Genomic DNA, 25,210 nt, shown 5'->3' with positions numbered 1-25,210 from the left:
ATAATTTGCAAATCTTCTGGAAGACTCTTTTGTCCCTGTGGGCCAGATGTCACAGCTAAGACTCAGTAGGACTACTTGTGAGCGAATTAAGATGTTTGCATCTTTATGGCAAAAAAAGACTTGAGATATTAATTAGAAATAAATAAATCTATGTATATTTAACTTGGGATAAAGCCTTATTGAGCACAGTGAGAGTGTTACTTCTGGGTAATGGGTAGGATTGCTATGTTAACTACCGGTACTACACTATTACAGCAGCTGGAAACACTTTGAACTTTGTGGGGAAAGCTCTGCCAATGTTTGTACTGAAACTTATTTAGTGCAGTTATCTCAAAGATTATATTTTAATGTTTTTTTCCACAATAAAAAAACCCAGGGGGTCACTGGAATGTATAGTAACTTCTGGTTTTGAGCTGGGCAAACACTGCTGTAAACAACAGCAAAAATGAAACAAAACCCTAAAGCCCTGGGAGGTTCGTTTATTACACACAAGCCATTTCGACATGAGAAAGGAACCAAATATGACAGTGTGTGAAACATAATGCTTCACTTTTGTTCCAGATTGTGTTCCCATGATGCATATTAAAATCAGGTGGTGGTGGTGTTGTCTTTTTTAAAAAGTTCTTCACTTGAACTATATAAAGTATACACAGAATCATTTGGAAACACAAATATAAGATTGGTATAGGCAGTGACATTCAGCACAAAAACCATAAATGGGTATATAAATAAATGTGTCAGACCATTTGTCCATGTAGCCCAATTTTGTCTACTGAGTAGACTCTACCCTGACTCTCAGTGGCTCCCCAGGATTTCAGACAGAGGTCTTTCGCATCCCTACCTTGAGATGCAGGGGATTGAAACCTGGGGCCTTCTGTACACAAACAAAGCTCTCGATATGATATGATATGATATGATTGATATGATATGATACTTGAGTCTACCCATCCCAATACATTTCTGCTGTTAGCTCACACCTTGAGGATGCTTGTAAGTCGCTGGGTGACTTGTGGTAGCCCCGAACCGATGCCGGTTTGTCAACAGCTTTGTTAACTGCCCACAGAAGTGCTTAGAACTATAGCAAGCTGTCTCTCTACTTGGTTTGGGGGTCACCCTGGTTCTAGTGCAGGGCAAGTAACCCCTACCTCCCTCGTTCTCTTAGATTTAGGCAGGTGACTAGGGCAGCTCAAAAGGGCCCATGCGCAACATGCATGTGTGCAATGGTAGAGGCCTGGCTGGAAATCTTAAAGCCTGCTGCTGGTACATGGGAGACAGATTGAAGAAAAAGAAATACAAATTGGCCCCATCCTATATTTTGACCAATCACACCTAGGAGTTAGGTGGAGTCAGCTTCTGTTTTGACTTGAAATGTTCATTTTGGGCTTCTCTGAATTACGTAAAGGCAAGAAGCGGGTGGGGGGAGCCAACCTGCAATGGCACTGTGACGTTTGCCCGTTCTTTTGGAAATAGGTAGAGCAATAGATGGCGCTGTGGTTAAACCACTGAGCCTAGGGCTTGCTGATCAGAAGGTCGGCGGTTCGAATCCCTGTGACGGGGTGAGCTCCCGTTGCTTGGTCCCAGCTCCTGCCAACCTAGCAGTTCGAAAGCACGTCAAAATGCAAGTAGATAAATAGGAACCGCTACAGCGGGAAGGTAAACGGCGTTTCCATGTGCTGCTCTGGTTTGCCAGAAGCGGCTTTGTCATGCTGGCCACATGACCTGGAAGCTATACGCCGGCTCCCTCGGCCAATAATGCGAGATGAGCGCGCAACCCCAGAGTCGGTCACGACTGGACCTAATGGTCAGGGGTCCCTTTACCTTTTTTTTAGAGCAATAGAAAAGCCCAGAGGCAGAGCCTACCTGCTTTTAAAAGGCTTAGAAATAAACGATAAATTACAAGAACTCAGGCCAATAGAAGATGATTTCAAAAAAATCTTCACAAGGTTTTATTGATTTGATGCGGAGTTTAAATGGGAATCAATCCCAATGTTGAAGGCAAATAAGGATAAATTCCAATAAACATCAGGACAAGGCCCTGTTTCGACTATTCTTCATCAGCAAAGATTCACAGGTCAAAGTGTACCAAGTATGTTTGCCTTCTGGCTTAGCCAGAGGTTTTAGACAGTTGGGGAAGACAGTTGGAAATAGAGAGACAGTTAGTTCAGTTGGTTTCTTGTGGGTGGGAGGCATAGGAGTCAGTGGGTTAGAGACAGAGGGGAGAGAGAGAGAGAGAGAGTGAATCAGATTACAGTGTTTCAAAGTATTTAAAACTTGTTTGCATTCAAAATAAACTGGAATCATTGTTAATACGTACTGTACGTTACAACCTGACTGAGTCTGAATATATTACCGGGGAAACCAGGTTGGTGGCAGTGGAAGAGAATAGACACAGGGTCAATAGTCCGTGGAATGACCGGGGGCTCTGTGTGAATGCCACAGGCGTCCACCTGAGAGGTGCCTGAACTGCGCTTTAGTGTGCTGCGGCTGAAAGAAGGACTGGCTCAAGCTATAAGGGTCCATCAGGCTGTGAAACAGATGGGACTTCCATCACCGAAGAGGGCCTCTCCACCAGCTTTGCTGGAAGGCCAGCGCTTTTGACTACTCTTAAAAAAAGAGAAAATGTCCATTGTTGCTGTTCACTACAGGATCCCTGAAACTAATAATTAGTGCCTCGGCTTGCTTTTCTCCTTCTCCTTCCCTGTCTCTTTTCCTTTTGTGTGGTGCATCTTAGGTTGTAAGCCTGAGGGCAGGCTCTGTCTTGTCACTGATATTTGTGAGCTGCTTTGGGAGCCTTTTTTTAGCTGAAGGAATGGATGAAAAACATTAACAAAAATTATTCATATACAATAAATTTAATATAATGTAATAATAATAATAATAATAATAATAATAATAATAATAATAATAATAGTTTGTTTTTACTTAGGACAGTAAAATAGTTGTGGTGGCAAATCCCATGGTTTGACTGTGTGCTGGGAAGTGCTTTCTTATCCCTCACCATTGGACAACCCTCAAGTACTGTGAGTGAAGGGGGCAAGGGGGCTCCTCCCCATCCACATTCTCCACCTCATACACTTGTGGCTGTTATTTGTCCGCAAATAACAATACTGTAAGCATTTTTACTACTTTGCATCAGTGTTCTGCTCTTTCTCAGCCTAACCTACCTCACAGTGTTGATTTGAGAATAAACTCAGATAATCCCCCCATGGTTGCCGTTTGAGCTTCTTAGAAGAAAAGCCAAATGTAAATGTGGTAAACAGAAGAGTCCTCAATGGAAGCTACTCATTACTTAGAATTATAGCCTTAGCTGCACAGTGGTACTTTGGTTTTTGAATTTAATCCATTCCGGGAGACCGTTCGACTCCCGAAATGGTTAAAAAACCAAGGCGGAGCTTCCAATTGGCCGCAGGAGCTTCCTGCACTCAAGCGGAAGCCACGTTGGACATTCAGCTTCAAAAAAACGTTTGCAAATTGGAACACTCACTTCCAGGTTTGCAGTGTTCGGGAGAGAATTTGTTTGGGAACCAAGCTGTTCGAGAACCAAGGTATCACTGTACTAGATTCAGACTGAGTCTCCCATCTACACCATATATTTAAAAGCAGTGTCATACCACTTTAAACAGCCGTGGCTTCCCTCAAAGTTGTAAAGGGTAGTTATGAAGCTCCTGTTGCCCTCACAGGGTAAGATTTTCCAGATTTTCCTTGTAGTTTTGAAAGGAATAAAGGTTGTTGAACATCTCTCAGTAGCCTTGACAAACTACAGTTCCCAGGATTCCTTGAAGGGGGAGCCATGACTCCTCAAATTGGTATGATACTGCTTTAAATGTATAGTGCAGATGGGGCCTCAGTTAAGGAAGCAATTTTGCCATGTGCTTAGCTGACATTTTAGGGGTTCCTAATATAATAAAGGTAAACAATGTGCAAATAAAAAATGCAGAAGGGCTGGCCGCTTAGGTTTTGTTGTCCATGGTTTAACCAGTTTCTTTCTATTCTACTGTGGAAAATGTTGTTGCCAGCCATCTTCAAAAGGATTTAAATGAAATTCATAAGAATTAGATTATCATGGTTTAATCACATTATGAGGGAGATTAGCAACATTTCGCTGGGTCTTTGTGCCACTGGAGCCACCCCAGGGTACTGGGCTAAATCTTCAAGCAGTATTAAGATCTTTCTTGTAGTGTGCAAAGTAAAACAGAGGTTTCAGGCATTTTTTCTCTTTCTTGGGATTAGAACACAGGACCTACACTTAATCCCTCCTTTGTAGAACTCTTGAAACTAACAGTAATCAGATTTGGATATGACCTTCACAATCATTCCTCAGTGTTGCATTATTATATACGAACGTAAGAAAGCCTCTTTAGGATGAGATCAAAGACCCATCTAGCCCAACATCCCTCAGGGTGATCTGAGTCCCCAGTACAAAATGAAAGCAGTATCATACCACTCTAAAAAGTCATGGCTTCCCCCGAAGCATCCTGAGAACTGCATTTTGCTAAGGGTGCTGACAGTTGTTAGCATGCCCTTCAGAGAGTTACAATTCCCAGAATTCCCTGGGAAAGGGGGTTGATGGTTACACATCCATTGGTGACTCAGAAACACATCCATCTCAGAAACACATCCATTGGTGACTCCCACTCCTGCTCTGAATCAGAGGGCTCAGAGGGAAGCATGATAGTAAGGGGAGAGGGTTTGGCAAGGTCTGAGGGGAGGGGCTGGGTGGATAGATGGGTGGCTATCAGAGAGTTCAGCTTCTCCTAACTACACATTTTCACAACTTGCCCGCACTGCCCTCTTCTCCCTCTTTAGTACATCTCTTTCTCTCCCTCTCCTCCTCTGTCTCTACATGGTTATTTCCATTAGTAGTACATAAAGAAGCAAAAAAAGTCAAATCAGAAACATCATCAACAACAACAAAAATAATTTTGAGCTTACTGGTATCTATTGTTGCAAAAAAAAAAAAAACAGAGGGAGAGTTAGGGCTCATCCACACTTCCACTAGTCCCCAGAAAACCCAATTGATGTTTATTACAATTCAGCGGTAAACAGCAGGTAATTCAGCAGGCAATTCAGCAGTAAAGCAGGGGGCGGGGAGGCAGGGCAAATGGAAAACATCATGTACCCGTGCCTAGAAAGCACTGAACAAGCAGAAGTGTGGATGAGCCCTGAGAGAGAGGGTTTTGCAGAAATTTATAGGCAATAAATTTATTAAGGTGCCATCATACATGTCAAGTGTGCAAGGACTACGTGCATTAATTAGTTTTGCTGATTGGTCACTGTAACTATTTTGCTTTCAGGTAAGCATCACCATCAAAGCTTTTGTGTGTGTGTGCTCTTCATTATCCTGTGAACCCTGGTCTCTCATCCATGCATGTATACTGCATATGCTTGCCAATCCAGGATTACACATGATGCATCTGATGAAGTGGACTATGGTCCACAAAAGCTTATGACATAATGAATTCATTAATCTTTAAAGTGCTACAAAAGTCTTTGTTGGTTTATTAACAACAATGCTTATACACAACCAAATTTATCAAACTTATTCAGAATAAAGGAAAAGAAGCATTTCACTCTATTGTTCAAATCCAGTTTAAAACCTTTCCAGTCTCCTTTGAAATTATTAACACTCTACACTCCTTATCATAACCACATAACTCCTGTGAGTTTATGAAGTAGAGCTGGACCCCACACTTCAATATACCATTCTCTTAGCCTTGGAATTTCCAGGATTTAGCATGCACACTCCCGGCACAATGTTTTTGAGTGATGTGTTGCAAAGGGGCAACATCCTCTGCTGTGAGCCACAGAAGACAAGGCACATCAGTCTTCTAGCTGGGCAGCACTACATGCTGAAAAATCAGAGGTAACTTGTGTTTAGGTATGTGTTTCAGATCCAGTTGTATCATTTGCAGTCCAGTTGCTTGGTAATTGAAAGCTGGAACTGATAAAAGCTGCAGAAGTTAGAATAGCAGAATCATAGAATTGTTGAGTTAGAAAGGATCCCAAAGGTCATCTATTCCAACCCTGTGCAATGTAGGAGTCTCAACTTGATCATGTAACAATGCCCATCATCATCCCTTTCCAGTGACAAGGAGTAGGCCCAATATTCCAGCCACTACACCACAATGACGTTTTGTGTTTCTGGGCCTGAGAGCCATCTCTGTGTTCTCCCTTGTTCTGAAATGGTTTTCTAGGGGGTGGGACAGGACCTTTTTGATTGTGGTACCTACATTTTGGAATAGCCTACCTAGGGTAACTTTCCTTGTTAGCTCTTCAGCATTTTAGCAAACAGATGTAACCCTTTTTGTTTTAATAAGTGGTTTTCATATAACAGGGGTGTCAAACTCAAATTCATCGGGGGCCGCATCAGCAGTTTGGTCACCCTCAAAGGGCCGGTTGTATCTGTAGGACTATGTGTCCACTCTTTATTATCATAAATTATTGTTACTGCATTCAATTATTACTGTTTTTTTGTAATAATGTAAGTAATAACTAGCTCTGAAAGCAGAAACATAGTCAGAATAATGGCAAGTAGATATTTAAATGTACAATTATTGTACAATTTATTGAAAAATGATTTTTGGTAACTTCACTGGGTGGTGGAGGCTCGCTAGGGTTTCATGCAGGACCTTTGCAGAGCTACTAGTACCTGGAGATGCTGGGGTCCTTCTGCATGCAGGACAGATGTTCTGCCAGTGAGCCACCACCCTTCACCAAAAGGACTGGCTGAGGTTGACTCACTGGAGCTGCTCTCCTGGTTCCAGGGTTTAAGGGCCAGAAGTATGAAGCAGCATCCTATGTTTCTGAGGAGAGGGAGAGGGAGGGGAGGGAGGAAGGAAGGAAGGAAGGAAGGCAGAAAAGAGGGAGTGGGAGGGAGAGAGGAAGGAAGGAAAGAGGGGAGAGAAAGAAGAGTAGGAAATAAGGAAGGGAATAAAGAAGGAAAGAAAAAGAAAGAGGGAGAGAAAACGGAAAGGGAGAAAGAAGGAAGGAAGTAGAGGGAAAGAAAGAATAAGAATGAGGGAGAGGAAGAAAGATGGGAAGGACAGAAGGAAGGAAGTAAGGAAGAAAGAAAGAAAGAAAAGAGGGAGCAGGAGGGAGAGAGGAAGGAAAGAGGTGAGAGAAAGAAGAGTAGGAAAGAAGGAATAAAGAAGGAAGGAAAAAGAAAGAGGGAGAGAAGACAGAGATAAAGAAGGAAGGAAGGAGAGGGAAAGAAAGAATAAGAACGAGAGAGAGGAAAAAAGAAAGGGAAGGGGGGGTCGCCGCCTTGATTCAGCACCAGAAAAGAGCACGAAGGGACCCAGGGGCAAAAAGCATTTCCCGTGCAGCGTGAGGCAGCGGGTGTCCGTTTTAGGAGAAGTGTGTAAAGCCTCAGAGTTGCACGTTCGTGAGACTGAGCCGCTGCTGAGCTCACGTTCATGAGGCTGAGCCGCGGCAGGAGGAGGAGGAGGTGAGGCAAGAGGAGGAGGAGGAGGAGGCAGCTACCCTGGTCGGTGCCCGGCAGCGCCGTGCGGAGAGTCCCGAGCCTCTGGGACGCAGCAGTGCTCTGTAGCACTTTGAATCCTCCTCCTCCTCCACACGGCGCTGCTGGGTGCTTTGTCTGTGCTTCAGCAGCAGCAGCAGCAGCAGCCGTTTCCAGGCGCCGAGCCATGGCAGGAGGAGGAGGATTCAAAGTGCTACAGAGCACTGCTGCGTCGCAGAGGCTCGGGACTCTCCGTGCGGCGCTGCTGGGCGCTGACCCGGCAAGCTGCCTCCTCCTTCTCCTGCTGCTGTGGCTCGGGGCGCTCCACGCAGCGCTGCTCCGGCCGCCTTTCTATCCCCCCCGGCCCCAGCTGTTTGTCGGCGCTTTGTCGGCACGGCGCTTCAGCAGCAAGGTCCCGCTGCTGGGTCCCACTGGCTGGGGCGCTCGGCAGGCCACATGACGAGGTCTGGCGGGCCGGATTTGGCCCCCGGGCCTTGTGTTTGACACCCGTGTCATATAATCTGCATTTCTTTTAGTAGGGCTACTTCCTGCTCTTTGTGGTTTAATGTGTAGGGTTTTGTCTCTGAACTGTTCTCTGGCTTTATTTAAAATTGTATTTTTTGTACTGTATTTAAATTGCTCCAACATTTGAAGTTTATAGCAGAAATGCAATTCAGGGATTAGCTTTCTGGTAACAACAACAACAACAATAACAACATGGTAATTCTTTTAAAAAAATTGTTATGGATTTTTAACCAAACATTGTACTCCAGAGAGTTTTACTCTTCCTTCAGTCATTTCCTGTTGGATGCTTTTTGGGGGTGCTTGTTTGGCAAGGCAGGTGCTTGTTTGCAAACTCTTAAGATGGATTTCCCCCCCCCCTTCCTCTAGGGTCAACCAGGACCAATTGGGAACCAAGGACTGATGGGTGTTCCAGGGTTTACTGGGCCAGAAGGCTTGAGGGGGCCAAAGGGAGAGAGAGGGAGCACAGGTGCCCCAGGTACAGCTGGACTGAAGGGAGATAAGGTAAGTTTATCCGTTCCTCTCAGCTTTCTGAATGCTTAAAGACAGCCCTGTTTTTACTTACTTACTGCTGGAATGGTGAAGTGCTGTTCACACCCTGTAGAAGTATGGGGTACACATAGAGCAATATCAAAATCACTGAAGTTCACAGTTACCCAGCGCAAAATACAAATTTGGCTATTTCATATGGCTTCATTATGAATCGGGCACCATAATCCCAAAAAAGTTCTTTTTGGCTTAGATTAAAACTTGAGCCATGAACACCTGTTCCTGTCATCACCACCATTTAGTGCTATATATGCTGCAGTGGTTTAGTGGCAAATGTAATTACGGTACTAAAGATCCAGGTGTCCTGGGGAAATCACAGTTCCCAGAGTCCACAACACTTGGGACAATGTCACTGCAGCATATTGGAAATCAGTGAGAGGGAGATTTTTCAGAAAGGCCTCCAGGAGGCAAGATAACTTTTCTACTGCTGCTTCTAGAAGGATCATGTGGTGAAAGGGTACTGAAGCTCGTGGGTTTTAGGAGGTAGGCATTATCTTTGGACTCCCAGTGATGTTACTGGGAGTGTTCCAGATCCAAATTTTGAAACTGGTCTCAGAATATGTTTATTAGACCTGTGTAGGTTTGTATATACAGATGAAACTCAGAAAATTATAATATCGTCGAAAAGTGCATTTATTTCAGTAATGCAACTTTTTATTTTTATTTTTTAATTTTAATTTTTACAATTTTTCTTTTGGAAATTCCACAGTAATAAAACAAATAGTTACAATAATACAAAAATAAACAAAAATAAACATCGCTATTACATTTCATTAATTACATTCCATTTATAATTGACCCACCTAACGACAAATAATTACAATTACAACAAATAAAGGCTTGACATATCTTGCTTTGCATGTCATGCATCTATCTCATATATTGCTTTTACCTTTTAAGTTGCATTACTGAAATAAATGCACTTTTTGACAATATTCTAATTTTCCGAGTTTCACCTGTATGTGGTGGAGCCAGCTAGCTAATTCTAGTTTTGTCTCCATCCTCCTTACTGCTGAATTTGACAAAGGCAGCAAAGGGGGACATTGACAGGTAGTGCTACTCCCTAGGCTGGTTGTAAGTTAGCTGGCTGAGGGCAGAGTATAGTTGGTGGGGCCACGGTCCATTTGCCTTGAATACTAGCCTCTACTGTTAAAAAAGAAAAAGAAAAGAGCAGAGGATATTCAGAGATCAATCTGCAAAGCGACCCCCCCCCCCAGGTGATGGAAAAGAAAGTTCTCAGGGGGATAGACCTCTTTCGAGAAATTTTGGCTCAGTTCTAGCCAAGTAACTGTTCCCCAGCCTCCCATTTGCTTATGGAAATACTTTTAAAATATGGCCAAGAGAGCAATTTGGCAAACAGCTCTGTGGAGTAATATCATTTAATCAGAAAGAATGGAGGGCAAGGCACAGAAGCAAAGAAGAGGCAAAGCTCACAAACTAGTGGTTGAAGGAGAATTTAATTGGCTGCTCACTGTGTTTGGACAAAGTGTGCTGGTTCTAATCCTTTGTATACCAAAACTCTGAAATGGCACCTTTTGATTCAGGAGAATCTGCCCAAAGAAAGACGTTTTGTTGAAATGCGTTAGGCAGAGTACTTGTATTGTACCAATAAATTCTCCTTCAGCTATCAGTCTGAGGGTTTCTATTTTTGAATTCCTTCTTTCTCTACAGCAGGGCTAGGAAACCTTTTGCAGTCCGTCGGCTTCATAAGGAACCTCTCAGGAGCACATCACAGTGGGTCTTGCCCGACCATATCGAGGTGGCTGGGGACCCTGGTGCAGTTTCCCAAATAGACCCCTCCCCCCAAACAGAGGATGCACCAGAAAATACCTTTTGAGATGTCTTAAATTGAATGTAATCATTAAGCTTTCATTGACTACAAAAAAATATTCAGAGCATTTCAGATCTCTTGACCAAACGCAAACAATTTAGCCAGCCTTAATAAACAACAACACCAATGAAAATACTCGGAACATATGCAGTTTCGTATTTTAAACTCACAACTCATTGTTTTTACTCAATTCCTAACTTAAGAAAGAATATTGACAAGCTGAAAAGTGTGCAGAGGAGGGCAACCAAGATGATCAGGGTTCTAGTTTAAAACAGCTCTTTCTTTTCTTTTCTTTTCTTTTCTTTTTGCAAAAGGAGGTGGGTCCTAAAATATACATTTCAGGTGTTTAAGAAAAGGGTAAATAGTTAAATAAATCAGTGTGGTCACCTGTGACTAGCCCATCTTTATTTGAAACTACCATAATTTGCTAACAGAACTCAGATCTATGGATCAGATGAAACACCAACTGCCTCTTTTTAATCCTTTCAGGGCCCAATGGGAGTCCCTGGATTTCCAGGAATATCCGGAGTTCCTGTAAGTCTCTCTGTGTTTTAAAAAAAATTAAGTATAAAGTTTTGAAATAATGCTGCTGTTTGTATTGTTTTGCTTTTCCCATGCCCCCAGAAAATGCATAATCATTTATCTGAGTTAAAAAGCAGGCTGCATCTCATCATAGTTCCCGTAAACTGTGTATAGGCAAGTCACTGTTGTATAATTCAGGTAAGTAATATAATAAGCATACAAGATTAATAAATGCAATCATTACTGTTAAACATCAATAAACCATAAGCCGAACGAATCTGCCCCCCACTTCCACCTTTCTTAGATTTCACATGGAGAAACTGGCTAGTACCAATTTACTTTTTTTGTTAATGCCGGGAACAAGGACAGCTCCCAGTGCTTGAAAAAATGTGGTACGGTTTCCAGTGCAGTCCCATTCCAATCTGTGTGAGGACTGGATGTGATTGCTATAGAACACTTATGGGACTGGTCTTTAAGGGAACTGGAAAGCCTTTGCACAGTGGGAGTCCTTGCGGGAGGGGAAGGGCCACCAAAGGTCGTGTAGGAAATGTTGACCGCCAGGTAAGTTTCTGTCTTTCCGTGTTGATGCAGCTGGGCCGATGAAATCTCTTGGCAGCAGCCGCTGCAGCCGCCTGTGTTTATGAACTGTTAACCACAGATGTACAGGAGAAGCGGCCCTCTAAAAATCCCCCACCCTGCAGCATGTGTTTAGTTTTTCCCATGGAACAAGGTTCAGGAGTTTGGAAAGCGAGATGCAAGGTTTATACCATTTCAGCTGAATATACAAGGCTTGCTAAATGGAAACATCACAGTAAAACTGTGCATGGAATGGCTTCTATCAGTTCTGTTTAAAAGTGTTTGGGGACAGGGAAGGAACCTCAGGCTGTTTTAAAGGCAATATCTGGAACTCACCAGAGGGCCCCCCCCTCTAGCTCTCATAATATACAGAGCTGCTTATCAAATTGGGCTAGCGTTCATCCTTGAGTGAATCTACCCCCCCACCCATTTTCCAATGTTTATTCAGTTCCTGTGGAAAAGTTTAGAAGGCAGGCCATTCCCAGGCACTGTGTTAGAAAAAGGTGTCACTGTGTCATCCGTAGCACTCTCCATTGTAATCTCTTTAATCTGAATTGATAGAGCTGGAACATTTGGTATAGTGGTTTGTATCCAATGTAGTGCTGAGGGCACCACACTTGCTTTCGCCCTACTGCTTTGATGTTAGTCTTAAACTTTTATACTTGTAAGTTTTTTTATATGTATAATTGTGAGTCACATTATGTAGTAAGTATACATTTAACAACAACAGCAAGAGGGAAGAGACCATGCCATTTCAGGGAGGGAATCCACTTTTGAACACAACAATGCATTACATTTTGTTTATCATTTATCAACTGCATTAGTCTGTGATTTTCTTCACCTGAAATCTGGCATTGTGTAGTCCATTCTACCATCTCATTCTGCTGCTCTGCAGCTATTTAGTGCCCAAATGAGGAGATTTAATGCAAAGCATGAATTGACCTATAGCAATGACAGGTACTATTTGAGCTCATCATCTGTGTAAGCTCCATCTCAAATCAAGAAAGCTACTCCAGGATGTTTATAATATGGTAGAAGCTGGAGATAACGTAGCCCACAAACAGTCTGTAGTACTATCTAGTTATCTACTTGTGGGCAGGAGCTGCTGGCCTTTATTTGCAACCACATGCAATTCTCATTTCCACTGAATGAGCTTGTCCCTAGAGATATCTGCAGCCTTCTGGCTATAAATCTAAATACATAAAGATATGTATAAATAATTGCACATGTTTGCTTTGAATAGTCACAGCTCAATGTTTATATTTTATTACTGGATGGTGTGTTGACACAAGATACTTTACTCCTAAACCGCATACAAGAGATTATAATAGCAGGCTCCCCTGCTTTTAAAGGGAGTAGCTTTTAAACAGAGAGGAAGCTGGGCAAGGGATGAACCAAGAACTGCAAAACAGGAGTTTCTACCAGTGTGGGCTAATTTTCCCAATAATCCTTTAGCGGGACCTTTGCCAACTCCTAATTTCATTTTATTTTATTGTTGTTGCTGCCAGCAGTTTGAACTGCTGCAGTTTATACATTAAATGCATTAGCCAGACAATAACTTCTGGAGAGTGTGGAACAAAGAAAATATCTTTTAAAACCCACACAGCTACTTGGGGGGCATTTCACACACAGCCCCGCCATACACCTCTGCAATGATTGAGACTGGGGGAAAGCTCCTCCCAGTTTGAAAAGCAGCCCACCCACAAATCAGCACCGTATAGTTGGAACTGGCTTATTTGTATGCAGGTTGTATCTCAAATAGCACCATGTTAAAGTCACCTAGTGGTGTGCTAGTTCTGCCAGCGGAACCTTGTTCTGCAAGATCTAAGCAGGTTGCCAGTAACTTTGCATTGTTTTATTTATTTATATAATAAAATTTATATGCTGCTTGATTGTCCGGGGCAGGGGCGGACTTCTGAAAGTGGTTTACAAAGAAACAATGAAATTATCAATAAAAACAGTTAAAATCAGCTTAAATAGTTCAAACATTTAGAACATTCAAAGATAAACTAGAAACAGATTAGAACATGTCAATGTTCAACATATCCGGGGACACTTACCTGAACAGAAATGTTCTTTGCAGGTTCTGAAAAGAGTTCAGTGAAGGTGCCTGGCTGGAGTTTCACAGTGAAATATCTATTTCTTACAGAAGCATTGGAATCTTTTGTTGTGCAATAATAAAACTCACCTTCACACTGGCGGAGAACATTGGCTATATGCTCTATTAGATCCTCTCCTCTGACAGTGGGCTCCCTTGGGTTTACCTGGCAGTAGTAGACAGCAACAACACTCTAGGTACATTTGTGAGAGTTGGAGTCCGACAACATCTTCAGGACCACAGGCTCCCCACCACTGCTTTACAAAATCAGCCTATCCCTGGCGTGACCAACATTGTGCCCACTAGTGGTTCTTGGACTCCCAACTCCCATCAGCCCTGGCCAGCCCCAGGGCTGATGGGAGTTGTAGTCCAACAACATCCAGAGGTCTGGTTACCTCTGGGAAGTGGTATACTTTGTTTATCAATGATGTCTGTCAGACAAGTGGTAATGCTTTGCAAAAAGCCTTGAATAAGCCCTGCCTCTCAGCTTTAGAGTTTGATATGGTGGTTTTGGTTCATACAATACTGTACTGACAGAGTAACCCAGATTTAGTAGAACCCTTCAGAATTACGTGCCCTTTACGGTGAGGATGCAGAGGTGCTCATTCTCTTTAAGCTGCAGCTGCTGCCATCTAGCGTCACAATTCTCTTCAGAGCAAGAATAGCCCTTAGGAAAGAGCACAGAGATAAGCCCATCAGTCCTTCTTTTCCATGTTCAAATGTTGTCTTAGGGTGCCCACAGACTGGCAGAATTTTGCAGGAGGGATTAAAGGAGCATGCAGAGATATTTAGGTGCATACAATTAAAAGTGGATTAAAATGCTCTGTCAACCTAGTGCAACAAATCCACTTTTAAAAAGGAGTGGTGGTACAGGTGACTTGCAGCTTGCACACATTTACTTGCACAACCACAGCTTTACATGCTTGGTGACCGGCTAGTGGACACAGAACAAATTAAACACACACAGAGTGGGAGGAGCTTTTCAAGCTCTTCACCTTGCTTACCAAGTTCTGGGAAGGTCCCGTAAGGGCTTTAGAGGCCTCTGCAAAATCTCCTGGGGCCATCTGAGACCTGCCAAAGGCCTCCAGAGCCCAAGAAAGACCTTCCCAGAGCCCAATAAGTCAGGAAGAGAGTTTGAAAAGCTCTTTCCACACTGGGATTTCCTGCCACAGAAAGAGCTTTTATGTTCCTCACCTTGCATGAGGCATGCCTACTTTGAAAAGGTATGGATGGTCATGTGAGGGAAGCTCCGGGGGTTGTTCTGACTGTACATGATTTTGGCTTTACATGCTTACCCATGCCCAATCTAATCTCAAGTGAAGTTTAATAATTTCACAAAATGTACATTTTCTATAAAAAATGAAACAGGTGATTGGATATCCTCACATATTCTACCTTGCACCTTAAAGCGGACACCTGGGGAGGAGACTTTTCAGTTTTCAGTGGCACTGGAACTGTGAGTCAAAAGCAACCTGCCTCTGAATGTGGAGGCTTCATATCATAATTAGAAACTTAAGTTAGTGCAGAATTCAGCAGCCATGTTGTTCACTGGGGCCAGATGGTTCACTTGGAGCATATTACACCAATCCTGATCTAACTGCACTGGCTGCTGATTAGTTTCCAGGACCAATTCAAAGTGCTGGTTTTGACCTATAAAGCCTTAAGCGGCTCAGGACCGCAATACCTCAAGGACCACCTCTCCCCATATAAATTGACCCAGACTCTGCAATCATCATCTGAGGCCCTTCTTCATGTGCCTCCTCCCTGTGAGGTTGGGAGGGTGGCTTCTGGTCCATGGGGAACTACTAAAAACGTTCCCCTGTGTGTTCTCCATGATCGGCTTGAGACATGCAGAATGAGGCAGCCCTTAAAGCACCCAGAGGTTGGGGAGTTCTGATGATGTATAAAAAAAGAATTACCCATCCTGAGAGCTTTTGTGGTCCTTTCCCTGTAGACTGCAGATCTGCAAGCGTGTTCCTTTGCTCTCTGCAGTGCACTTGCAATTGCAAATGCATGATCAAGAACACTGTAAGTGTATCAGCACTGGGTTCTGAGTTAGGGCACGTAGGTCATTTTTGTTCAGCTATGCTTTTGTAACCATTTAATTTTTGTCTCTGTAAAACTCCTCAGCTGGCTAAATAAAATCTTTGTTTTCATTAGTTTTGATAAACTGATTCCTCTTACAGCAACTGTTTACATTATTGTACATTTTAAAGAAGTCCAAAGATGTTTGCAAAATGCTAATCTTAATGCACTATTTACCTTTTCTCTCTTTGCACAGGGACATCCTGGTCAGCCAGGACACAGAGGCTTGCCCGGCCTGGATGGCTGTAATGGCACTATTGGGAGTCCTGGGGTTCCAGGACCAGATGGATTTCCTGGTGTGCAAGGTCCCCCGGTAATTCGTTGTACTGCCTTATATTAGGTAGGGCTGCCATACGTCTAAAATTTCCCAGACATAGCCGGGATTCAGCCTTCGGAAACAGCACCCTGGCGGAAATCGCTTTAATGCACCCAGGTGGAAATCCAGACATATGGCAGCCCATGTCAGAAGTGTAGATTTTGGCATATTTCCTTTTCACTCTTTGAAATATGGAAACCCTAGGTTTGGAGAGCTGGGAAGGCATTCTGTCCAAAACTATGGAAAGCCACTGTCATTTGGAATAGGCAGTCGTGGGTTACAGGGAACAGTGGTGTGGTATAAGGTAGTTTTGCAGTTAAGTCATGGGTGGGGGACCTTTTTGAGCCTTTTTGAGCCACATGTCCCTGCTGGCAACCTTTCTGAAGGCCACATATCACTGTGGGTGAAGTCAGATGCAAATGTGGGGAAAGTGATGGATATAACGACTACCTTCCTAGCATGGAGTGCATCCCATCCCATGTATAGTTCAGAGGTTTCTAGACACACACACACACACACACACACACACACACACACACGCCCCTTGCTCATCTCTCCAGCTCTTCCCAGGCAAACAAGAGGCGCTGTCCCAATCCAAGAACATATTCAGACCTGGCAAAAGCACTCAAGGAGGTTGTGGCCTTGGGAGAGTTCTGGGAGGTACAAGGTGAACAATTTGCTCCTGCTTATATCCATTTGCTCTTTGGCACTGGTTTCATGAAAAAGTTCATATTTTCATTGTCCGTTGTTGTTGTTGTTTTTTAAGAGAAACAACTTTGCTTGACTGGCTGGATTTTTTGTTTTTATGTGTCTATATAGGGTAGCCCTGGACCAAAGGGGCCAAAAGGCGAGCCTTCTTTTTCCCAGGGAGTTTTTAAAGGAATGAAGGTAAGACATGTTCAAACAAGGGATAAATGGAAGCATGCATAATACTTTCACCAGCCTTCTCAAATCTGGCACCCTCAAGAAATTTTGCACTATGACTGTGCTGAGTGGGGCTGATGGGAGCTGAAGTTCAAAGCATCCAAAAGGCACCAGGGACTCAGCTATACAGCTGCAAATACAATGTTTTAAGTGTGTTGTAAAGTGTATTATACAAATGTGACACGAGATGGCGATGGTGAGCCATGACAAATTTAATATATTTTTCAAAACTTTTTTTTAAAGCATTTTCACAGTGTTTTTTAATATGTGTCTAGATTCCACCCAGGTTGGGGAAAGCTGGTCTAAGACATTTCATTTTGTTGCTTGTATTTTGGTTAGGGGGCATTTTCTGCAAGTGACTACAATCAACTGTTTACAATTTTTGTACTTGTTTGTATCACACATGCATACAGGGCAGAAATGAATAGAAACGTAGATTTTATTTTTGACATTTAAAAATACTTTTGCCTCTATTTGAGGCTTAATCGTGGATTTTTATTTCTGAATGCTTGTCTGAGCCAGTAATGTAGATGTTTCACTAAGTAATGTTCCATCTTAGCATGTACTGTAGGTAATAGTTAACTAGTTGTTGTGGTAATGACAGTAGTAATAGTAGTAGTATCATCATCTGCATTAAAGCATTTGTCTGAATATTTAATTTTGGCTTCATCAAAGGCTATTGTTGTTGTTTAGGGAGAAAGAGGTCGTTCCGGATTGGATGGTGCAGTTGTAAGTTTGTTTTCCATACACTCTCGTTTCTGATAAAAGCTTTGAATCTTGTCAAGCAGCTCATTAAGAGAACCAAAATGCATCTTTGTTTTATTTATGTTTGCTGTCCTGGGATTGTGCTGTTTAATTGAAATGCTGAATAGGGATATCATCATCCCAAAGACCGTGAGCATTTCTGGATGGTGTGAGATCAATTCTCATACTATGTCTGCTTTTATAGCTGCACACCAGGTTCTAGTTGCTCATACCACACGTGGAGTGCTGACTGTGTTAAGGCTGATGGCATGTGCTGAACTCTGCTTGCACTTATTTTTAGTGCACTGTTGTGATCCTTAGTTTTCTTCCTGGGACCACCCATGAAAGTTCATGCTAGAGATTCAAGCTCACCAAATTCTGCTCACGCCATTGATCTGCATATAACTGCTGCACTGTATGACAACGGCAGGTGGATCTGGTATACACAATAGACTAGTACACACAGAACAATTTCAGCTTAATGAACCATGGTTCTTAATTGAGGACAAGTGTCATGCCCATGTGCTCCCTCCTTTCCTCACACATTGGTTTTGATGCTCCAGTTGTGGTTTTGTGTTCCATCCCATTACAGAATCATACCCTGGTTTCGTATCCTAGTTCGTAAACTGAGATTAAGCCACAGTTTCTCAGTTCCCAGTTCCCATTATCCACAGTAGAAGCAGCCCAAGAGATGCATGAGGGAAGGGAGGAGTAACAGCAAACTGCATTGGCTCTATTTCTGTTCTCAACATTTTAAAGATGAGATCACTATTTCTGAACCAGCAGAGCAGCTACCATAACAAATAAGTAGGAATAACTGTTCCCTAAAATGGGAAGGATTATTCTCCATTAATTTGCCTGCATATGATTTTTTGTGCACAAGGGAATAATACACGCATATATGGCCCGTTATTCTCTACCCAAAAAGCTTATGATATTGCAAGTTATATTCCCTAATGTTTCTTTTTCCAGGGCCCTAAAGGTTTCCCTGGCCCTGTTGGTCCTATTGGTCCATCTGGGCTACCTGGCTTTCTGGTAAGTCACTCTTTCTGTTTGCCCTCCTTGCCATTAATTATAATGTTTCCTGCTATAGTCATTTTGCTATATTCAAATTATTTTGTCAGTTGTGCAGAGATATATTTTTGCTACTAATATTGGTAGCTTAAATTGTTAGGTTTAGTTTTTATAGCAGTCCATAATTTTAAAATAGTTTCTTTGAGAAAACACACAAGTGCAGTTGGTGAATGATCGACTGTGGAAATGAAGCCCCTCTCTCCTTTCCCCCAGAGATAATGCAGCAATTCATCATTGAGGTTTAGATCCTAAGTGCACTTAACTGGAGCTTAGTTGCATTGCTGCTCTTTGAACCTGTGAATGGTTTAATATTTTCTATGGAGCAGAGTAACCAAAGTGATGCCCTCCCGATGTTGTTGGACTCAGCTGTGCTTCAGTGGTTCTGCTCCTATCTCCAGGGCTACTTTGGTGCCATGGAAGTTGCCCTGTGGTCATCCCGCAGGGCTCCGTCTCTTCCTCTAGGCTAAGATCTGTATGACATCACTGGGAGCTGTCATGAGGAGACTTGGAATGAAGTGTCATCAATATGCAGATTACACCCATCTCTGGTCCACCTGAATTGGGAAAGGTGGTTGAGGCATTAGACTGCTGCACAGAGGTGGGGAGGGGCTGAATTATGGGCCCAAAAAACTGAAGCTGAATCCTGAAAAGACAGGTATTAATGTGTCTCAGGTCCTCACTTTGTAGAGGTGAGGAAAAATAAGAAAATTCCTTCAGTAGCACCTTAAAGACCAACTAAGTTTATATTTTGGTATGAGCTTTCGTGTGCATGCACACTTCTTCAGATACACTAGAAACAGAAGTGTCAGACCCTATATATATACAGAGGGTGGTGGGTGGGAATGGGAGATGGGCTGATGGGAGTGGTAAACCTGTAGATGGGTGTTAATGGCTGCTGATGGCTGCAATTAGTCCTGGGCTGAGGTGCTAAAGAAAGCTTGATCATGCATAATGAGGTGAGGAAACAGCCTATTCTGGACAGGGTTGCACTCCCATGGATGCAGCAGTTCTGGAGTTTACGGTTGCTCCTGGATTGAACACTGTCACTGAGGTCTAGGAATACCTTTTTCCAGCTATGGCTGGTTCACCAGTAAGGCTTTATTGGGGAGGAGATGCTTTGGGCTTAGACACACACAACATTATTTAAAAGTTAGGGGAACATCTAGTGGCATGGGTGAGTGGGGAGGAAAGAGGCTGTTTCACTCCCACCAGAATTAGGAGAGAGATGTGTCATCTGATCTCACCCGTTTATCTTCTGTGCTTACATTTGCAGTATACAGTAAACAACTGTTAATTTTTGGATAATAAGACAGACACCCATCCTTCATTTCTTTTTGTGCCTGTCTTTGCTTCTTCTTTTTCTGTTTTCATGCCCATGTCTTTAAAAAAATTGACATCCCAGCCAAGTGTAAATTCCTATATGTAATTTTTTGTTTTGTTTTCTGGTGTGTGTTTTTTACATTTAGGGGCCACCAGGTCCACCTGGCCCCCCAGGCCCTGTGGTAAGTATGTTTGATTATTTCCTTGATTCTTGGATTTTAGACATTTCCATTCATTAGATAAGAACCGTAACATTGTTGTTTTTCCTTGCATCTTTTAAGCAACATCAAAACTTTTGGATGAAATATGGTCGTCCAGCTTCAGGCATGCTTGGAGGAGCCTATTACATATACTTATCTGGATCTGTTTCAACCTGGCTTCAGGCCTGGGCATGGTTCTGAAACTGCCTTGTTCATCCTGGTTGATGGCATTTGCTGGGAGAGAGATGCAGGAAGTTCAACCTTGCTTGTTCTCCTTAATCTCTCAGGGACTTTTGACGCTGTTGACATTGAGTCTCTGGAGCTACTGGGCTTCAGTAGTTCTGCTCCTTCATCCAGGGCTGTTTCCAGAAAGTAGTCATAAGAAACTACTATTCGATGCCATGAGAACTTTTCTGTGGTGTCCTGTAGGTTCCATCTTCTCCCCATGCTATTTAAGATATATATAAAGCCACTGGGAGATGTTATCTTGAGTGTCATCAATATGTGGATGACACTCATCTGTAACTCTCTGTTCCATCTAAATCAGGAGAAGCTGTGGAGGTGCTAGGCAGGTTTTTGGAGGCAGTGGACCTGGGTGTGGGCCAAGAAATTGAAACTGAACCCTGAAAAGGCAGAGGTGTTTCATGTTCTAAGTTCTCAAGTCCAAGAGGTGTGACGATGACTTGTACCATGGAAGGAGCAGGTTCATAGCTTGGAGGTGCTCCTGGATCCAGCATTGTCACTGGAGACCGTGGCCTCATTGGCTAGAAGTGTATATTTCTAGTTCTGGCTGGCTTGCCAGCTTTGCTCCTTATGGCCAGAAATGACTTTGCTACTGTACTCTATGCTCTGGTAGCTTTTAGATTGGATAATGGCAATGCTGCTCTTGAAGATGACTCAGAAACTTCAGCTGGTCCAATATGCAGCAGCCAGATTACTGCCTGGGGTTGCCTTTGGGACTCCTATAACCCCTGTTTTGAAACAGCTATACTAGGCCCTCATCAAGTGTTAAGACCAGCAGAGGGGCCCCTCTTTGTTGTTCTACAGCCCCCAGAAGCTCAAGGGGTGGCAGCCCAGGACAAGGCATTCTCCATGGCAGCCCGAGCTGTGGAATTCCCTCTCCACAGAGGTGCATCTGACACCTTCACTGTACAGCTTTCAGTGAATACTTTACCTTTGACACCTGAGACATGTGTTTTCAGGACCCAATCAATTCTTGTTTCTGCAATTTCTTTTAAATGGTTTTAGTTCTGAATTTTAAATCATTATAATAACCCATCCTGCAACCTGCTGGTGAAGGGCAGGTAATAAATGTAATAACAAGAACACTGTGCATTTGTTATTTTAGGATATTCTTGATTTGTGGTTTTTTTGCTCATTTGTCTACAAATCTGAAACAGGTTTATTTTTCATAATACATTGCTTATTTGGTTTTGGTTTTCAACAGGGTAACAGTGGCCTAGTTTTCCAAGGAGAAAAAGGAGCAAAGGCAAGTTTAATTTATTTTGGCTTTGCCATGTGATGATATTTGGAAATGCACCTAGGCATCCTGCTAATGGTTATCCCAGCCATTTAATCCCCAGTCAGGAACCTCATTTGATTCATCAAACGAACACGAATGTGTCAACAGCCCTAACCATTACCAGTGGTTGGTCTTGAAGCCCTAGAGAACTACTGTAAGTCAGATCAAATACTACTGGATTCAGGAGCAGAGAAAGGGTGGGTGTGGTGGGTGCAGTCCGCCCCTGGTGTCACCACCGAGAGAGGTGACAAAATGCCGGGTGGCACTCACCACATGCCTGCAGCATGCCTGAGCCACATGTCTCTCCTGGGAGAGATGCAGTGGCTTGGGCACGCGCAGATTCCGCACTGCACAAACGGTCCGCTCGCTGCTCCCCCCCCCAGCTGTAGGGGGTCTGAGTGGGAGGAGGCAGGCAGACTCCAGAGGCCCCGTGGTGTGCCCTGCCCCTATGGGTGGCTCACGCCACCCCAAGCACCCGAGCGGCTTCCTCCGCCACTGACTGGAATAGAGCCTGGAACTGGCCCAGGGAGACCTGGATTCAAATCACTGCTCATAGGAACGTAGAGGGTTGCCTTACACTGTGGGCTCATCGACACTTTTGCTTGTGCCCTGCATAGAAAACTCAGGTCTGAACTGTTTTCTGCTTGACCCGCACTTTCTAGGCATGGGTCCGAACAGTCTGCCCTTTAGCAACAGACCTTCCAAGGAAAACACAAATTGCCATTTACTCCAATTGAGTGCTAAAGGGCCGCTTTCCTCAGGGGGAAAGCAACAGGACCAGAGGAAATATGGATAAGCCCTGAGCCAGAGTAGTGATCCATTCAACTCAGGCCCCACTATACATTTAAAACAATTTACCTCAGTGTCTCTTCCAAAACTCTTAATTCAAGCTTCATTTGACTGAAATTTGGTTTGTATAGCAGCTGTTCTGGTGAGACTGACCCCGTTGCTATCCCCGTTGAATATGATGAATAGAAAGCCAGATCCAAAGTTGTACTCCACTGTAATCCTCTTTGCTTGATGAAGCAACCTTAAGAATACAGGGAAGGGCCGCTGCTGAGTGGCAGAGCAGCTGCTTTTAATGAAGAAGGTCTTCATTTCAGTCCCCGGGCATCACAAGGTCAGGGTTGGGGAAGGGCCCCCTGCCTGATACCCTGGGCAGCTGCTGCCAGTCAGTGTAGAAATATTGAGCTAGAGGGATCAATGACCTGACTCATTATAAGGCAACTTCCTATGTTTGGTCAGCTGGGTTGAGCCAAGGGTTCAGTCTAGTCCAGCACCCTCTTCCTACAGTGGTCAACCAAATGCCTGTTGAGTGCAGAAGCTTTCCTTTGCCATCTTTCCCAGCAACTTGCAATTCAGGCTGCCACCCTCTACCCACGGGGCTCTTTACCAAACCAAATTTCAGGTGGACTTTTCTCACCAAGAATAACTACCAGGGTTCATAACCAAGTTCCCCTACCACTCAGCATGTCTTTTGTTAGGGAAAATTCTGGGTGTGAGGCTGCTCAGCCACCCAGCTCGTCAGGCAAGAGCCCGCGGTCCACTGCGGAATAAAGGATGGAGTCCAGCCACCAACCGGAGCAAAATAGCAAGGTTTATTGCGCAACACGTTCAAGCCAAGACTGAACACTGAGAACAGGGTTACAAGAACTTTTAAAGCTTCCCACCAAATCCCATAATGCATTTCAGAAGTGTCATTCCTACATCATAGTTACATAGCTAAACGTCACAAAAGGGGAGGTACATACAATATTAACATACTGGTAAACAAGATTAACATAAGGGTAATGGTTCAGGGCAAAAGTAAAATGTGTGATAAGTACCGGGAGGAACTTCTTGAGTATTCACAGGAAAAGAAAAATAAGGTCCTGGTTTTGCATTGTTTGCCACCTGGGTGGGTCTGGTGATGGCCAACAAAGTGCCTCTGGGCACTTCCTGGAGTCCCTTTTCAAGAGCAAAATAGCGTTGGAATGGAGGAAACTGGAGTTGATTTTTAAAACTAAGTAACTTCCCTGAGCTGCCAAGTCGAAAGGATACCTTTATGCACAATATTTATAACATTTAACAACTTTAAAGATGATGGTTTCCATAACACTTTTGACAACTGATGTGTGACTCCAGCTTTTCTTTTGGCTTTAAAGCCCCTTGAATGTGTTTTACCCATGCAAGGCATACATTCTAATTTGCCTAACCTCATGCATAATCTTTTCTCCCAATAGGGAGATGTTGGGCTTCCAGGACCCGCTGGCCCTCCACCTTCTACTGGGATCCAGGAATTCATGGGATTCCCCAAAGGACAGCAAGGAGCTAAGGTTTGCCTTTACCTTTGGAATCTCCCATGTTTAGTGTGAAACTGGGAGAACCCACTGAATAAATCTTTTGGTAGATTGGTTCTCTGGCTTGGCCAGATTATGTTGATTTGTGGCAGAAGTCAGACCAAGCCAAGCCTGAAGGTTTTGTTATAGGAATTCTAAGGTCTCAAATATAGAATAAATGTTCATAAATGTACAAGGCAAACACACACATATAAACATAGTGTCTGAAATAGTAAGGAGTGCAACCCTGAAGCCATTGCTCCCAAATGGACCTCCAATATTTCTCTGCAAGGAGAAAGGAAATGGGAAAAGCTTTCCAATTGTCTTACACCTCCCTTCAATAAAAAAATTCCTTCAGTAGCACCTTCAAGACCAACTAAGTTTTTATTTTGGTATGATCTGGCAAGTATCTGTTAAGCTGAGCAAACTATCAATATGTGTAAGAGATTCAGGAACTAAAGTATTTACCATCTCAAAGGAATGGCCAGGCTACCCAGAAAATGCAACCAAGTAAGGCTTTATCAGGTATCCTGTCAGACAGGAAAGAAGCAACACTGAAATTTCTGCTGGAGACCGCCTCCTTCTTTGATGTATGTATGATGTTGGGGGGGGGGGCTAGTCTTGGGCTACTGGGTGGACAATTTCAAAAGTATAGGGGCTTGCACACCATTGTTCGGGGTCTCTCCAACCTCCTTGCAAGGAGGGGAGGGAACTCTGTTGCAACAGAAAATTTAAGATCTGCCTTGTGCACATATTAATCAGAATGCAAATTCAGAAGAGATTGTCTATTTACCTTTTCCCACCTCTTCATTCTTTATTGAACTGATGCACTGAGAAATCCTTGATTCAGCACTATTTCAGCACACTCTCTTGTGATAACTGGCAGGAATTTGCTTAGAGGTTAGAAGCATCCTTTTCACCTTTGTTCCCCAGGGAAAAAGCCAAGATAACAATGTGTCTCATGCCCCTAAGGTGATTAAAAATATTTATCAGCCTACTTTGAAATTAGTTATTCAAGGAGTGCAGAGACAATTGAGGCCAGTTATAGCTGATGTTGGATATTAATTCAACTCTGTGAATGATTAATTTACTTGGTCTGATTTCCAGAAGCCTTGATCAATGATTTCCAACACTGTTTTCCCACCACCAC

General features: G+C 43.3%; 1 protein-coding gene across 4 annotated transcripts in view; it reads left to right on the top strand.

Annotated features, from left to right (window-relative positions):
* The window catches only part of COL4A6 (collagen type IV alpha 6 chain), a 179,727-nt gene that overhangs the window by 101,549 nt on the left and 52,968 nt on the right, over positions 1–25,210 (top strand). For all 4 annotated transcript variants that reach the window (XM_088664622.1, XM_088664625.1, XM_088664624.1 and 1 more), the window contains 9 exons: positions 8,351–8,485; positions 10,851–10,895; positions 15,839–15,955; positions 16,778–16,846; positions 17,576–17,611; positions 18,599–18,661; positions 20,167–20,202; positions 21,668–21,709; positions 23,965–24,057. In XM_088664622.1, the coding sequence (XP_088520748.1) occupies positions 8,351–8,485; positions 10,851–10,895; positions 15,839–15,955; positions 16,778–16,846; positions 17,576–17,611; positions 18,599–18,661; positions 20,167–20,202; positions 21,668–21,709; positions 23,965–24,057 (636 nt within the window). The remainder of the gene's footprint in view (positions 1–8,350; positions 8,486–10,850; positions 10,896–15,838; positions 15,956–16,777; positions 16,847–17,575; positions 17,612–18,598; positions 18,662–20,166; positions 20,203–21,667; positions 21,710–23,964; positions 24,058–25,210) is intronic.

Source organism: Zootoca vivipara, chromosome Z2, assembly GCF_965207765.1.
Source record: "Zootoca vivipara chromosome Z2, rZooViv2.hap1.1, whole genome shotgun sequence".
In the NCBI taxonomy this organism is placed as follows: Eukaryota; Metazoa; Chordata; class Lepidosauria; order Squamata; family Lacertidae; genus Zootoca; species Zootoca vivipara.
Note: the sequence above shows the minus strand (reverse complement) of the source record. Positions and strands in the feature narration are given on the sequence as shown.